Source organism: Homalodisca vitripennis, chromosome 7, assembly GCF_021130785.1.
Source record: "Homalodisca vitripennis isolate AUS2020 chromosome 7, UT_GWSS_2.1, whole genome shotgun sequence".
NCBI lineage: Eukaryota > Metazoa > Arthropoda > Insecta > Hemiptera > Cicadellidae > Homalodisca > Homalodisca vitripennis.
Genome location: NC_060213.1, coordinates 124,918,522 through 124,936,623, shown reverse-complemented (window position 1 = coordinate 124,936,623; position 18,102 = coordinate 124,918,522). Strand labels below are relative to the sequence as shown.

The 18,102-nt window shown below is 36.0% G+C and overlaps 1 protein-coding gene across 1 annotated transcript in view; it reads right to left on the bottom strand.

Annotated features, from left to right (window-relative positions):
- Nucleotides 1-18,102, bottom strand: part of LOC124366876 (rho GTPase-activating protein 21-like) — a 271,854-nt gene that overhangs the window by 86,914 nt on the left and 166,838 nt on the right. The window contains exons 8-16 of the mRNA XM_046823476.1: nt 17,920-18,047; nt 13,858-14,038; nt 13,426-13,527; nt 9,059-9,173; nt 8,640-8,761; nt 7,020-7,145; nt 5,888-6,121; nt 1,064-1,150; nt 188-305 (exon numbers count right to left, since the gene is read on the bottom strand). Of these exons, the coding sequence (XP_046679432.1) occupies nt 188-305; nt 1,064-1,150; nt 5,888-6,121; nt 7,020-7,145; nt 8,640-8,761; nt 9,059-9,173; nt 13,426-13,527; nt 13,858-14,038; nt 17,920-18,047 (1,213 nt within the window). The remainder of the gene's footprint in view (nt 1-187; nt 306-1,063; nt 1,151-5,887; nt 6,122-7,019; nt 7,146-8,639; nt 8,762-9,058; nt 9,174-13,425; nt 13,528-13,857; nt 14,039-17,919; nt 18,048-18,102) is intronic.

Below are 18,102 nucleotides of genomic sequence, written 5' to 3'. Positions count from 1 at the left end.
GCTCACATTACTTTTACATGCAATGGTTTAATTTAAAATATATATACACACTATTGCAATTAAAATAATGTTCAAAATTAAAGTCACGAATTGGCTATCTGGCTTCATAATAAACAGAGTTGAATACATGCATTCTACGCAGAGTTACAAGATACTACGGCAGAAGCACAACAGCGCAAGTTCTCACCTGACTGGTGGCAGTGGCAAGGGCTCCGTGTCGCTGAGGTCAGGGTCACTGTCCATCCTGTCGGGCCACGTCGCCTTCAGGTATGACACTCTGCGGGTGGCACGGTCCTCCTCCGATCCTGTACAGGAACGTTTTCAGCTAACGTTTTAAAGGAATTTTGGGTAGTAAAATAACCAGAATTGTTTTGTTTTGTTATAAAGTATTCTTCTCAACTGACTCACACTTTCTGGTATACATTTCTCCAAATTCCTCCCACAATATTTTTATGGAGAGGCTGATTTACACCAATATTTCCCAACTTTGACCACTAGCCTAAGCCTAAAGTCCTTTTTAGGCATTTATATCCTTAAAAATAGAAAAGGATATCTCATTAAATAAAAATTACTTTGACATTTTCCAAAACAATGGATTGAACTTAAACATTAAAACTAAACAAATTAATAAAAAGGATGAATGGTCAAGAAAGAAGTTGCCAACAACTTTTTTTTCAATTTAACGACCTGTTTATTACACATCTTCATGGAAAATACTCATTTTCTTAAGAATTAAAAAATGAACTATTCGGGAAATTGGAACCTCTAGACCTACAATATACAGCTTACAGTTGTTTATTGAATGTGATTTCCATACAGAACGACTAATGAGCGTCTAGTCACTTTGCACACACAGATTTTAAATGACAGATCGAGGCATGTATTAAAAAAATACGGCTGAAATCATGGATATTGAGTTAATTTTTGTAAAAGCCATGAGGATATGAAAAAAAAAACAACACTTGAAAACTGAGAAATTTCTAAAACATTTACATGAAAGGAATCTATGTAAATGATGCTGACAAGCGACAAGTATTAGAGGCGACAAGCGAGTGATACTGACCTGTATCGTTGAGAGACTTGTCGCGCCACGTAACGCTGGGAGAGCCGAGAGGTGTGCTGTTCGAGTCATCTTCCGTACCTGACCCATCTGGCAACACACATTTCACTGTCATCACAGCAACTTCTACACGCAATTCTGGATGAAATACATGCACCAACTGGGATTTGTAAGGTAAATATTACATATGTTTTTTAAGTTAAAAAAAATTTACATTATAAAATTAGGATCTCAGAAAACAATGGCTGAATATAACGATTATGGGTATCAAATTATGACAGACTGATTATTATATTAGTTGTCTGTAGACGATGTTAGCAAGAACCACTTCATTTATTTTGTCCAAGACTATAATAGTGATGGGAAAATCAAATAGTATTCAAATACAGCCCGGACCTTTACATATTCTAATACCTCAAAATGAATTTGAATACTTTTGATCCGAATACCATTTCTCTGGAAGAATCGAATTCAAACCAACAGTATTTATTTGTTTGGACTAATAGTATTGAAATAAAAATATTCAAGAGCTGTATTCGTATTCATATACAAGTATTCATTGGAGGGTTTCAGATATATATACATATATATATATATATATATATATATATATATATATATATATATATATATAATTTCAATAAACATTGAATCACAAAAAGTACTTGCTCCGCCGGGAGTCAAACCCGGATCTCTCACTTGCCGGGTGAATGTGCTACCATTACACCACAGAGCACCTACTTTTTCCGATTCAATTATTTTGTATTTGGCCGTATCTGTCACATATGCGTTTAAATAAGCAAACTAACATATGATCGGAAGACCAAACACCTGTCAAACGACTTTTATTTACGTTAAATTGTATAAATGACAATAGCCTTATTTAATTTCAATAAACATTGAATCACAATATACATTCATTACATTTGTATAAGTGGCAATACGGCCAAATACAAAATAATTGAATCGGAAAAAGTAAGCGCTCTGTGGTGTAATGGTAGCACATTCACCCGGCAAGTGAGAGATCCGGGTTCGACTCCTGGCGGAGCAATTACTTTTTGTGATTCAATGTTTATTGAAATTAAATAAGGCTATTGCCATTTATACAGTTTAATATATATATATATATATATATATATGTATGTATGGACTATGGACTAAAAGTATAATTAAGTGGATTCATAATTTGGAATAAGTAATTAAAAATTTTTAAACTTGACAAAATGTAATTGTACAAATATTCAATTATACGTACATTTGTAAACAAGACAGACAAAAATGAATATTTATTTCATATTGTTGAGTAAAAACAAAATGTGATCGAGGTTTTTACCTTCAATCTATTTCTACGATCATGACAATTGTGACAAAACCTGCAGTAGAAAATAATCTTTTAGACGGGATTGAAGTAGCAAGTAAACAAATATATTTTTCCTGAAGTTCATAAACCACAGGTATGACATGTTTGTAGGAGGCACAAAAAGGAAAAGGATTTTCCTACCTTTTTGGCAGGGCAATTCTCAATAACCAAGAAACAATGGATTACAAGAAGGAAGTAAGACAAGTCTAGACTTGTCTGTTAGAAATATTCAACGCAGATAAAGTATTCGAATACAAGAGTGTTTTTGAATACACCGTATTCGATTCTCCCATCACTAGACTATACTACAAAAGTGTATATAAAATGAAAGTATAGTTACCAATCTTAAACACAGTGGCTACAACTTTAAAATACAATTTAGATGCACAGATTTATTGGAATGAGATTGAAAGCGTGATTAATAATTAATTATAATGTGTTATTAATAACTGTTTCCAACAATGATCAAGTTAAGAAACTAAAACTTCTTCCAAGTGCAATGCGACATTATTCAAATGTTTTTAAATGTGAGGAATTTTAACTCAAAGTTCTTTAAATGGAAGGATTGAAGGAGTACAAAAGCTATTGGCAGAAATCTTGCATCTTAACTAGTCAGAAATATTTATGTAACGTATTTCCTTGAACATTTTTATCTCACTAAATAAAGTCAGTAAAACATAGAAAGAACCCTAATCTCCTCCTTATGAATTAGTGGGATTTAGAGGTGGATTTAGTACAAGTTTTGGAGGTTAATGCTGGGAGTGTGGAATAACCTCCATGGATTGGGCAAGAGAGGATTCTAGAGTCTCTTCCCATTTTTCTTTTAAAAACACACATTTTTACTAATTTCGGAGTTTAAAATTTACTATTTTGCAAAAGGAAACTTAAAAATATATCATTGAAGGAGGAGGAGCTCTTCTTATTGGAAACCCCATATTTTTGGTAAAAGAAAAGTCACAATTATCCAATAATTTTACTTTTATACACGAGGCCTTCCGACATAAAAAGATGCCACCGTCAGGTATGAATCAACAATTTGAAATAATATAAATATTTTACAATTTAAAACAATTATCAGCTGAATAAAGCTTAATACACGATTTGTTTAGTTAAAAGTAAAATATTAATATATGCATAAAAGTTTGGGTCAAAAAGAATTTAGTTATATTTTAAAAATATATATTTGGAAAATATCTGGAGAGGGTGGTCATTCTGTCAGACCAGACATTTTATTTTTTATTGTATTGAATTTCAAAATTTCCTGTTACATAATGCCCAGGTGGCCTCCTCCAAAAATCTGTCCTTGAAGTTGATGTTGGCCTTACACATTGTATTGGTGAAGACTTATTTTCTAGACGTAACATGTAATTGGATGCAAACAGTATTACATGTTTACAAATTTGTAATTAAAAAATGTTAAGGTAAAATATAAATTAACACATATGGAGTGATTTGCGGAAAGAGATTTACTCTTCATAGGCGGATGAAAATCAGCAAAACATCAAGTTTTTTAAACTAGGGACAAATTATTTTTTATAGAGACATGTTTTTTGGGCACAATTTGTTTTAAATTTGCACCAAATACAAATTAGATTTATACTCTTTTATTGGATTTATAGTGAAAAAAGTATTTGTGTTTCAAGAGTTTTTATTTATAATTTTATAAGTACGGTTTTAAACAGTTTTACAAAAATATACATTGATATGGTTTTGCTCTAATTTTGCAGATATATCCACATCCCTCCACAAAGGGTTAAATGAATGCCTCTGCTGATTTTTTAATTGGTATTAATTAATAAACATAATACCAAATTTTGTTAACTCAATTAAAATTTTTAGATATTAATACAATAATAATAAACTTAATAAAAATAAAAACTAAAAACATTTATGCTAGAGTGGTTTTACAGGATTTAAGTTAACAAATTATTTGCTGTTTCAAACTATCATTCATATTATCTATCCAATCACAAAAATTACAGAAGATTTTGTTATAAAACCGTTCTTGAACACTATAACACTATTTTGGGTTAAAATATTACAAAGACTAATTCTTATTAGTTATGTAAGTTAAAACCCAAATTTAAGAATTGTTAGTTTCATGAGTGAAGAAGATTCAAGATCATTAGTTACAGGATCTTCGGATCTTCAGTACGAAAAGATAAAGAAAGAGCAGAGCCTTTTTAAATATTTCTTAAAAGATCCAGGCTACAAAATATAACAAAAGGTTAAATACGGAAAATATTCCTGAAATTTGGAAGACAAAGAATAAAGTGAAAGACGAGTGAGGCAGTGATTTCAAAAATAGATAAACCAGTGTTCATGATGAGCATCGCAGTGGTTAGCCTAGTCAACAAAGCAATCCGTGAAAATCGTCATTTCACGATCACTCAGAACATTTTCCTCAAATTTTACGAAGTTTACTTCATGAAATCGTGGTTGGGAAACTTTGTTACTACAAATTTTGTGCCAGGAAGGTTCCGAAAATCCGAACTGAAGACCACAAAAACCAAGAGACTTGCTGCAGTAATGACATTTTTTAAGATTCCGACAAAAGTAGAAACCAAGTTATCGATTTTATCGTTACTGCAAGGAGACTTGGGTAAAGCATGTCACTGTAAAACAAAACGGAAAATGATTACATGGGGACACACACCCAATCACCAAAGAAACTGAGGAAGTGGTTGCCAGCAAGGAAGATCATGCCTACTGTCTTTTGGGACGCTCAGAGAGTGATTTTCTTGAACATGGGCAAACTGTCAACTCCGAGAGTTATTGCCAATCACTCAGAATCTTAAGATGGGAGATACAAAACAAGTGTCAGGGAAACCTCATGAAAGTTTTGTTTCGACACAACAAAATTCGTCCACACATTACCAATCATACCCAAAAACTCATGGATGGGAAGTTTTCAATCATCCGCCGTACATCCCAGATTTGGCCCTTTGGCCCTGAGCGATTACCACCTGTTCCCAACGATAAAGACATGGTACGCTACGCAACGATTTGACACTGACGCTGAACTGCTGCCAGAGTGAACCAATGGTTGAACTCGCAGGAGGCAAATTTCTACAGAGAGGGTATTGAAAAGCTTGCACCATGTTATGATAAATACCTTAATTTAAATGGCGATTATGGAGAAAAATAGCTTAAAATTTTACCTCCATATGTAATTTTTCTTTCGAAACATCTGTTACTTTCTGGTAAGCCCTCATATACATTAACAATAGAGTTTATCAAGAGAAAACTATACTGAATACAATTATAAATAATTAGAGAGCAGAAAACTTATATTTAATCCATATGTTATATATTTCTAGTCTAATGTTTAAATTCTGACATCATTAAGTTCAGTATAATATAGGGATGGAACAGTTAGTAGGGGTGACTAGTCTAGCAAGCGTAAGTGGCGTAAACGTTAGTCCGACCTCCACCACAAGCGTGTGCGGCGTGCAACAGCCTCTAACCTGGGTCTCTGGTGATGTCACTGTCTCTGGGGCGGGGGAGGTCAAGCGAGGAGGGGCGGGGGAGGGGACAGGACAGGTCCAGGGTGGTGGGGCGGGCCGGCCTACAGGTCACCACTGACTCAGCCCGAACCGGTTCTATTCGGATTTCAGGGATGGGGGAGTGGGGGGATCCGGGTCCATTTTGCCCCTCACTAGTGGCTGTCTCCTCTCTTTTTCCCAATTTAGGTGCTTCAGCTGTGAGTGAAATGAGCAATTAAAAATAAAACCACAAATCCATGCAACCAATAAAAGCATAAAAACAAATCGTGAGCAAAGAAAACATAAAAATGGAATGTAAACATTTAAAACTATAAACATTACAAAACTTTTAATAAATGAATAATGCTAAAAATTTTCTTAAATTAATAAAGAGAAATTGTAAGGTTTTCAACAAATTAACAAACATAGACGTTTAATAGTTTTCCTTTAAAAATAAAAATATGTGAAAAAAATAAAATACGGTTATAAAAAAGAGTGCAATACTACTACTTTGATAAACACTATACAATTAGGAGTGAACATTTTTTTGGTTTGTATGATTATTAATATTGAAAGTGTGTCTTAGTTTTGATTTTACCTAGGTAAACTGAACCTAAAGCGCAAGAAAATGACTATGGAGAGTGAAATCTATACGGTTTCTTACCAAACACTGAGTAGATACATTATTGCAAGTAATTTGTTGTCATTATAAAAAATGGCACAAGTTATAATTCTGCTAGATTCACAACAATTTCTGCCAAAATTAAACAAAACATACTCTATGGTTAAGCAATAAATATATTTATAACTCAACTGTTTCTATTATTACCTTTAAAACAATGGATTAAAGTACGTTACATTTTCTGAAACATCCGTAAAATTACGTTAGGAAACGTATACCTCCACTGTGCATATTGTTTAAAAACTTGATTGCAAATAAAATGTATCCCACAACAACCCGAAACACCAATTAGTTTCAAATCAAAACATCTGCACCCCATTTTCATACAGAAGTAACAGTAAAACTGAACCATATCTACTGTGTGAATGGGCAGTGCCCTATACCCCGGAACACAAAGCGGGTCAGGCGGGGTTGCAAGCGGTAGGTACGTACCTGCAGGGAGGCTGGGCTTGTGACATGCTGCCAGGTACGAGTCCTGCCTCATCGCCTTGTGTCTCTGAGGCCACAGGTCCTCGGACCAGGACTCCGCGGAGTTGCTCCTCGGCCTCACACCATCATCTGGACAAGAGAAATGCACACAGGCCTTAAATGGTTGCCAAGATTAACTTCTGGCTGGTACTAGCAAAATCCGATGTGTCACTTAAATCTGCGCAACCCTATGGATGTTCAGGAGCAGCACTTCACTAACCACAAATGTGGATATACTGGAGTGGAAAGGTGGCTAAACAGGTCTAGTCCACTAGGAATGAAGATGTCCCCTGCCTTTCCATCTTTATGATTATTTGGGTCAGACTGGACCCAAGTTTTGAGGTATTTGGTGTTTGCTCGCAGGAACTATTATTGACTTTTTGGCTTGAAGGCATGATACAAATAAATATGATGAGATTGTTAAATCAAAAGTAATAGTCACAATTTCGAAGATTGTCAAAGATAGTCCTGTTTGATCGCAGGAACTATTATTGACTTTTCCCCTTGAATAAATGATGCAAATAAACATGATTGATTGTTCAATCAAAATAAAGTCAAAATTTCTTCAAAATTTAATGAACTACATTTCAAATTTAGCCTATAATAGTGTTAAAGTTATATTAAACTATCTCGTCGGTCGACACAGTCCCTTCAGATAGGCATGCGGTGGGGCCCAGCTCGTCCTGAGAGGTGGGCTGTGATAAATTGTCCGATAAAACAAGCATGATTATCATGCCGGATTTAAAATTTATGATAATTTAACTGGATAGATTGACGACTATGTGAGGATGCAATGGGACAGTAGGCCTGTAAAACATCTGAAAACACAAGTCTAAAGCATACTAAAAAAAATCTATAATATCCACTTCCAAAAACATAACCTCCAAGTATTGTTGGAAACATTGTTAAAATATTCAATTGTGTGCATTTAAAAAATGATGTGCATAGTAAAAAGTCTTGATGAAGCCTCATACTATACACCATATGTCACTTTATCCTTGATTATTTCAAAATGATGTCTTTTAGCAAGGTTAATTATAATTTGTTATAAAAACAAGACTATTAAATGTTTAATATTTTTTCTAGCAAGATTTTTATATTCGTAATGTTCTTACTTAATTCGTATCTAATTTTACACTGAAACATACATTAAACATTTTTTGGCTATCACATTATGTTTAATTGTTTTTGTAGTAACACTGTGTACCCTCTATATAATTAAAAAACAAAGGTTTATTGGACTGTTAAATTAAATTAAACAACAAAATTACATTTGTTTTATTTAAGTTTAGGAAATCTATAAATCTATAAGTCAAAATGAAAGTGAGAATTCAGGACAGTCAAATATACTGTTAGAATTAAAGAACGCAATTTGTTTTTTGCCTTTATATCATAATTATTTTGAAAACCTTATAAATTAGAATTACACTGTGAAGTATCTTTAATAATAAACATAACTTATATGCACTCACGAACCAAATTACTTTTACAGTCATTATTGTACCATGAGTACAGTAAAGAGCATAGATGACATCATTACGTGCACATTTTAACGTGCATTTTTAAGGTCAGAAAAGAGCTTACCATATGACGAAGGCTGCGTCTCCATGGGGGGTTCACAGTGCAGTCTGCGTCCACCAATGGGGATCAGCCGATTGCCAGAGAGCCCACTCATAGGGGGTAAGTTGCCTGAGACAGAAACAGTTCGTTAAACTACTGCGCCACAACATATAACGAAGGCTGCGTCTCCATGGGGGGTTCACAGTGCAGTCTGCGTCCACCAATGGGGATCAGCCGATTGCCAGAGAGCCCACTCATAGGGGGTAAGTTGCCTGAGACAGAAACAGTTCGTTAAACTACTGCGCCACAACATATAACGAAGGCTGCGTCTCCATGGGGGGTTCACAGTGCAGTCTGCGTCCACCAATGGGGATCAGCCGATTGCCAGAGAGCCCACTCATAGGGGGTAAGTTGCCTGAGACAGAAACAGTTCGTTAAACTACTGCGCCACAACATATAACGAAGGCTGCGTCTCCATGGGGGGTTCACAGTGCAGTCTGCGTCCACCAATGGGGATCAGCCGATTGCCAGAGAGCCCACTCATAGGGGGTAAGTTGCCTGAGACAGAAACAGTTCGTTAAACTACTGCGCCACAACATATAACGAAGGCTGCGTCTCCATGGGGGGTTCACAGTGCAGTCTGCGTCCACCAATGGGGATCAGCCAAGAGAGCCCACTCATAGGGGGTAAGTTGCCTCAGACAGAAACAGTTCGTTAAACTACTGCGCCACAACATATAACGAAGGCTACGTCTCCATGGGGGGTTTACAGTGCAGTCTGCGTCCACCAATGGGGATCAGCCAAGAGAGCCCACTCTTAGGGGGCAAGTTGCCTGAGACAGGAACAGTTCGTTAAACTACTGCGCCACAACATATAACGAAGGCTGCGTCTCCATGGGGGGTTCACAGAGGGATGCTTTGCACATGATCTCTGATCAGATGCGTCAAATATTTTCCTTCGACAAACTCTTTCAGGGTTGTGATACCTTCTAGGACGCCTTGGTCAGAGGGAAAGAAACCTCTTCCACCAACGGAACTTTAATGGTTTACTGATGGCTCTACAACAAAAAGTGGTACAAATGCTGGGATTGTGGGAGTTGGACCAAGCAAGGAGCTGGTGGTGTCTATGGATTCTTATCTCACAGCTTCAGGCAGAAGTTACAGCCATTATGGAATGTGCTGTGAGAATCTTCGTCTGTGGTAAGATGATTAGCATTTTCATAGATATCCAGGCAGCATTGAACTCTTGTGTTTAACTCTACACTTGTCTGGAATTGTTATCAAGTTTCTTTTCTTGGCAGAATCAACAATGTGACTGTTTGTTGGGTTCCTGGTCTTGGGTTCAGTGTCCAACATGAGGGGGCCTCATCATTCAGTGGTATTTCTAGGTGTGAATCTTTTAGGGCTGTCTTGTATTGGGTTCACAATGAACGTGGGAGAAGTTGGAGACTGCACCTGGGTCTGAGGATGAGTATGTTAGTCCTGCAGTCACGAAGTATCTTCACAGAGTCGGCAAAGGATCGGCTCTGTAAATTATGTGATGGACAGGAGGAAAATGAGAGTGGTGAATTTCCCCACGAGGATCCGATTGGTTGTTTTCGGCGGTTTGCAGAATTACTGAACCGGTAAAAACTGGCTGGCCTCATGGTGTACTTTCAGGATGTGGTAAAGGCCGCTGAGGTTTAAGTACATAGCAATAGGCTGTCCCTTACAAGAAGAAAAAGAGCCTCCACATATGACGAAGGCATCCACCAATAGGGATCACCTGGTTGTCGGAGAGCCCATTCATAGATGGCAAGTTGCCTGAGACAAAGAAAGTTCGTTCAACTTCTACCAGAATAAGTGCCAGCACGTATGTTTTATTTATTCTTATGGTAAAAATTGTGATTATTTAACGATCAGCGAGAAGATATGTCATCTGATGCAAAAAAACTTCTCAGATTTAAAACTTTGTGATTACACATTATCTAGTAGTAACAAAATAACCATAATTATAAATATATTGCAAAAAATATTTAATATGTGATACTGAGTGAACTCTCACTATAACAAAAAAGTACCAGATACTTAAATTTAATTATCAAAATGAGGTTATTACTATAAGATTCAAATGGATTACAACTCAAAGCAAAAAACTTTAATAGGTAATCGCTATCTATAATTTATTGCTGCATGGAACTAGATTTGTTGAAAGCACATTTCCACTAAAAAAAAAAAATCAAAGGATGCTAGTCTATTCTCTAGTAAGTCAAGAGAGAGACCTCAATAAATAGATGGTTCAAGAAAGGTTCCATAAATTTTTTTTAAGGCTCACTAAGGAAGGAAGGAAAAGGAGGGCTTCCACAAGTAATTCTAGTGCAATATTTAAAAAATAACTATTTGGTGATTAATAATAATAAGTGTAAACCTCAGCAGAACGTTTTTGTTTGTTATAAAACAGTCAACATTTGGTACATTTAATATTTTATTCAACCTCACCTGTGTTTGAAGCTAGAAAAGTTGTAAAAGTACAACATTTTTCAGTTATTAAAAAAAGTTTTAGATAGAAATATTTATCTAATTGTATTACTGTGCTTTATTCTACGTGTTATTACAAACAACATTATACATAACACATGTATATTTACGTAAAATATTTTATTTTTATATCTAAAAAAAAAACTACAAATAGTAAAATTGCCTACAATTCCAATGGTATTCCAACGCTACCAGTTCTAAGGTTAAAGAAACATTTAAATAACTTTAAATACAAACAGGACTTGAGTTAAAATATACACAATATTTGGAAAAACAACATGAACCCAGAAAAAACACTAAACCCCTAAAAATTGACTAAAATATTATTTTCTCTGTCAAGACTATTCAAATAGAATACTAATGATATTTAGTTAGATGAAAAGTAACTAATCTAAATATTTTAAGTAGACCCACTAAGCATAAACTAATTAATCTAAAATTCTAAAAGTTAGAAAAAACTTGCTTACATAAACATTAATAAAAAGCTGCACTCACAGTTGATACGAATTAAAAATCGTGGAAATAATCAGGTTTTTATTACCGAGAAAGGAATATACAAAAAAAGGAATCTAAGTGATAATAGAAAAATAAAGAGACAATGAGGATCACAGAGAAGAGAAGATGACGGTTATCGTGAGGATGATCTCACTGAATTGCAGAATGTGAAGGTTAAGTATATAATCAGCTGATGCTTTACTGATAGAGAAGGCGGCGCATTTTTGGAAGAGGTTATTACAGCAATAATAGGGTATGAATAAAGAGGGAGGTCAGGCAGTTCAGTTATCCACGACTTAAGGACCAGGAAGATGGTAACATAGGTAAATGAACAATAGAGACAATCAGAAAGCAGTAGGAAGTGCAGCAAAAAGCAGGTGACAAAGTGACAGATGTTTAGTGCAGTGGTGTAACTAAGACTTGGCTTCGAGGGGGGGGGATCTGATACCAGAGGGCATGGATAAGTCTGAAAAAAACCTTAATTTAAATCAATCTAATAGGTCTAAGTAAGGAAAAACATTTAACTTATGTATTACAACAAAGTTGGGGATCACCGTTATACATATATTTAAAAGATTTTTAGGGCTTTTAGGGGGGAGTTCTATCTCTTTTACTGCCACCCCCCCCCCCTCACTAGATAGACCACTGGGTTACAGAAGACTTTATTGGTGTAAGGGGTAGAGTTTGGGTGAAGAGAAAAAAGGACAAAAACAGGCTAGAAAAAATGATAACACTAACTTTTGAAAAATTAGTGTTAAGAGTGATAAAAATGGGATGACCAAGATGCCTTGGACAAATGTAGAAGAAGATGGGGATAAGTTGCTTCGTAAATGAGGGGAATGGAAGGAAATAATGGAATAAGAAGAAGAGAGAAGTGGATAGCCCAATGATGCTGAAAAGCTGTGAAAGGCTAAACTAATGATAGGTTCAAATGACCAATATTTGCGTTAACATTTTTATCCAACCTGCTGAGCAAAGTTGTTAGTTACTCCCTATAAACTAGCGGTAAAGGATTTACCCTCTTATTACAATTCTTTCATTTATATCAATTAAAAATTAACAGAAACAATAGTTTTTTTTGGTTTAATCAGAAGAAGTAGGTAGATTTAGTGACAACTGAAATATTATTTATTTATTTCTCATGTGATTTATACCTACCCAATATCTCGAAAATGGTTTTTGATCATACACATTGTTTATAACAAAACATCTTTTTCATTTTGTTTAGGTCTACAAGCAAATTGTGAGTATTTTTAAGTTTGAACGGCCACTATATTGAAACTAAGTTGGCCAACAAACTTAGTTAAGGTATTTATAAGATCATTTTTGTACATAGTTTGACAAGCCACGCTATATTGTGTACAAAATCTACTTTAAACATTTTTTAGTTATTAAGATTAATGCAGAAATCAATTTGATTTTTAAAAAATTTAGGGAAGTATAAGTTAAATAGTTTTTTTTGTCCTCGCCGAAATTGCAGCCTACCTCATGAAGTTGAAATTCTCTATCAAGCTGATAGTGTCAATATTTTTCTTTGAAGTACAAACAACTACTTGGACTTGGAAATAATTTTATCACTCCAAATTTGTTTTCAATTTTAAAACGAAGAGTAAATCACACTATAAAACTATTTAAACTCTAAAGTCACACAATTATATTACTACAGACTATCTTTATAGAACTATGTTCTTAAATAAATATCACATTTGACACGTCTCACTCTCTATCTAAAACTAATCTAAATCAACAATGCTTCTCTATCAAACAAAACAAAATCCTCCATCAACATTGACACTTACTAACAAAAGTACTAGCATCTTTCTTCTCCGGCTTTTGTTCCTTCTGTTGTTTTTTTTCTTCTTTTTTTGATTCCCTTCTCAAAATTCGACCCACAATAGCAGCTTAAAGATATAAACATTATTTAACAAATGGAACTATTTAGTATTAAAGAACAATTCTACTAATTATAAGTGTATTCTGACTCCAAAGCAAAAATTAATATTTTTCCTGCACTAATTCATTTAATTATCGTCCAATAAATAAAGAACATTTTTAATCTTCTGCATAAAAGAAGAACAATTTACTTCATTTAAATTATATAATTAAAACAAAATATCTGATGCCTTCATTCATATAAACATATTTTTGAATAGAACAATAAAAATTAAAATTAACAAAATGTGAATATTTACTTGACATATGTATTTTGTTTGAAATTGTGATATACTGACCAGCACTGTCCAAGGACCGGCTTTCCCTGTGACGTTCGTGTTTGGTCTCGTACTCGCGTGCACGGACTACCACCTCCGGCACCATGTGCTTGTTGCTCAGTCGTGCCAGCTCCGACCGGTACAGACTCGTCCGGTCCGGCATGTTGCCGCTCTCGAACTGTCTGGCACGCTGTGATACCACCTGTAACATCCATGGCACTGTAGCTTCTCGCAGATAATAATTGGAGTTGTCTTTGATTCTGTCACAAAAATGGGGGGCTCCTCCATTCTTAACGGAATCCTAACAGTACTCTATGGCACAATACAGCTAGCGTTTTTTTTTTAATCTAATCATTTCAAAACAATATTTTTATGACCAAAACAAGACCATTAATGACCTAGGTCAATGTTTTGATCCTTAGATTCTTTAACTGACATAATTAAAAAAATTTTTGCATTATTCAAAATGATACGTTCAAAATTTATTTTAGAATTTAAATATTATTTTTTATATTAATCATGGCTGGACTATTTAGAACTTTTTCTTTTCATTGTTTTTGCTAACTTCTTCAATAAAAAAAGCTATTTTAAGAATAACAAAACTTTCAAGGACATCAGAAGGAAATTCACCTTCCAAGGTAATGAATGAAGTCTTTTATACAATGAAAAGTACTTTACTCCTAACAAACTGTGGTCTAGGGGTAAAACTTCTGCTCTCTATCCAACAGGTCACATATTCAATTCCCAGGGAGATCAATTAAATTTTGCGATTTATACAATTAACCCTTAAACACTTGAAAATCTCTAATAAAGTTAGGGGGACAATATGACCTAACTCTTATTTTTAACACAGATTACTTTTTGAGAAATTGTCATCACACCACACAGTTTCCGACGCCATCACAGGATTACTGCAGATGAGCAGTGGAGTATCCGAGATTCTCACCAAAAACATGAGTATGTCTGCGGCAACGAGCATTGACCAAAACATCTGCCCGCATGTCTAGTGTCGTGTGTGTTGGCCTTAACAGAACCATTGTAAGGGAATAACCATTAGAATGCCATTGATCATCATCATTGCCCTGTTAAATTTAAATACTACTTACTACAATAAGGAATATCTTGTAAAAGGTTGAATTCAGTTTTAACCTGGATTGGTAAGGCGTCGTCTTGATGACGACGCAAAACAGCAGTTTGTGTGTACTGCGGAAACGGTTTTGTTTGTTTTACGTGTCCGTTAGTGCCAACTCAGTTGACCTTGATCCGGGTGCGTGAGTGGAGGGGATAGGCGCTAGCCCTGTTGTATCTGTGCGTAAAGTGGTCTAGTAGTCACTCCGACGAACCCTTACCGTGTAAGTAAGTTTTTAAGTTTATATTGCGTAGTTTCTGTGGACGAATCCTTACTTGTTTCATAGAACGTTTGTTTGACGAAGCAATACTTCTTGTGTGTTAGTTACGTCGTCACAGTGACGAAACGGTACATTGTTCTGTTTAAATTATATGTTTACTGACCTGTGTAGTGTTCTTTGTGCGGTTGGTTTTTTTATTATTTCCTATCCAAAGTAAATATAATTTTTTGACAGGTTTCAAAATGAATTCTGATGAACTAAAAAGGCTACAGTGTATTGAACGTTACCTAAATGAGAACACTGACTCAGAAAGTGATGTTTCTGACGATTGTGATGATAGACCATATTTTTCGGGTTTAGACAATTGTAGTGATGATACAGATGCCGACCCTGATTACGAACCAGGTAGCGGGGCTTAGTGATGATGAAGACTTAGTTAGTATGTATAGTAGAGGACTCAAAAAAGAATGAAGATGATGCTGTTAAAACAACGATTGAATTTTGTAATCAGAAAATATTGTTATGCATCATCAGATCTTAAAGCTGAAAATTGTACTGCTGGAACTAGACCTCTAGCTGTAAACCAAAGCTCCATTACCATCTCCTCCTTCTGTTCAGACTATTGAGGCTCCACTCCCTGGTGCTGAAACAGGTGAAGACATGGAGTTGGATGAAGAAAACTCGGTTTCCGCAACTATTGAATGTGTAATTGAAACTTACTCTCGGGAATCACCACTTCCTACTGAAGCACCACTGGCCCCTACTAAAGCAACACTACCCCCCTACTGAAGCACCACTGGCCCCTACTAAAGCAACACCACCCCCTACTGAAGCACCATCGCCCCCAACAGAAGCACCATCGCCCTCTACTGAAGCAGCACCGCCTGCTGCTGAAGCACCCACACCTCCGGCCCTTTCTGCTAACCAGTCGCCCTACGAGTAAACTTCCCAGAATCGTCTCATCCAAAACACGTTGTCTGCCCTATTCGTGTCATGAGAGGAAAAAAATGGTAAATTTTGGAAAAATAATTCCTTCCCCAACACAACACCCGAGCCGCTGCCCGAAATGTTGTGCACATTCGTCAAGGTCCTACTGGTGACGCAAGAAATAAAATAACTCCTTTACAATGTTTTTCTTTGTTTCTGACTGAACAAATTAAACAAATTATCACTCAACATACAAACGCTAAACATACTAAGGCAGCAACAGAATTATGCTTCAATCACATCCACATGTTCTGAGACTCCAAACGAGGAATTTGATGCTTTTTTAGGCATTCTTGTATTAAGTGCTGCTCAAAAGGACAATCATCTTCATATTGAAGAACTATTTAATAGCGAGTTTTGTGGGGAGAGATACAAAGCAGCAATGAGTGCTAAACGATTTTCGTTTTTGTTGAATTGTCTTAGGTTTGATGCCAAAGAGACGAGAGAGGAGAGACAAGCAGAAGACCGCTTTGCTTCCAGTACGAGAAATATGGGAACTTTTCATTGCTTCTTGTAAGAAAACTACAGACCTGGATCATACACTACGATTGATGAGCAACTCCTTGCTTTCAGAGGCGGTTGTAAATTCCGCATGTACATGCCAAACAAGCCTGCAAAAATATGGCATAAAAATTAGTTATGATGTGTGACTCGGGAACCAAGTATATGTGTAATGCAATGCCTTATTTAGGCAAGAACACCACCCCACGAGATGTTCCTCAAGCTCTATATTTCGCCAAAGAATTGATGAGGCCAATTTATGGTACAAACCGAAATGTGACATTAGATAACTGGTTCACGTCCATCCCTTTAGCTGAGCAAATGTTAGCACCTCCTATATCTTTGACTTTGGTCGGGACATTGCGCCGTGACAAACCGAAGTACCTCCAGAAATGAAAGATCCGGGAACTAGAGAAAATTGGTTCTTCAATGTTTTGTTTTGACGGTCAGAAAACCATGGTGTCTTACAAAACTAAGAACAAAAAAGTTGTTTTACTTTTATCTACGATGCACGATCAACCCAGTATCAATAATAAAAGCAACAAGCCAGAAATAATTGAGAGTTACAACTCCACCAAAGGAGGGGTTGACTCCTTAGACCAAATGTGTTGTCAAATGTCGACCAGCCGAAAAAAAACAAGGCGCTGGCCTCTTTGTGTATTTTATGGTGTATTAAATATAGTTTTGGTTAATTCCTACGTTATATATGTTCATAACAAAGTGTCCAAAGGAGAAAAACCTATTCCAAGAAGGCAATTTGCAAAGGAACTCAGCTGTGAGCTTCTCCGTCCTTGGATGGAACATCGTTTGCAAATGACTAACTTAAGCAAACCTCTTCTTCAATCCATTGCGAGAATTCTTCATGTAGAAGAACCAGCAGCTCGTCCAGTTCCTGTCCAACAGCAAGGACGGAAAATATGCAGTTTCTGCCCTTCAAAAAAACGCCGGATGACAACTCACTTCTGCGAGCGTTGTTACCGAGCGATGTGTGGAGAGCATCAAGGACAATGGTGCAAGGAATGCACAATCTAACGTAAGTTACTGAAACTATTTACCTTGTGTAATATTTAAAAACTTCTGTAAACAAAAAATTCATTTTTGTAAAATAAAATAGTAAAAAATAATTGTTTTTCTTAAAGTAGTCTCCCTGACGAAGCCTTACCAGTATAGTAAGTTTTAGGAGCGTTACCAATCTAGGGTTAAGAGAACCTACGATCCTCACTGAACAAGAATACTGGAGGCTGACCTGCAGATGAGGTGGGGGTAGATTGATGGGAGGTGAAGTCTCTTGTATCCTGCCCAAGGTGTTGACAAAACCAGGTCGCTGCCGGCGGTCCCCGGGAGCGTTGGTGACGGGTCCGCCACACACGAACCCTGTAAATAAAAATTAGTTAACATTTTACTGATAGACCTAAACAATGCAACATCT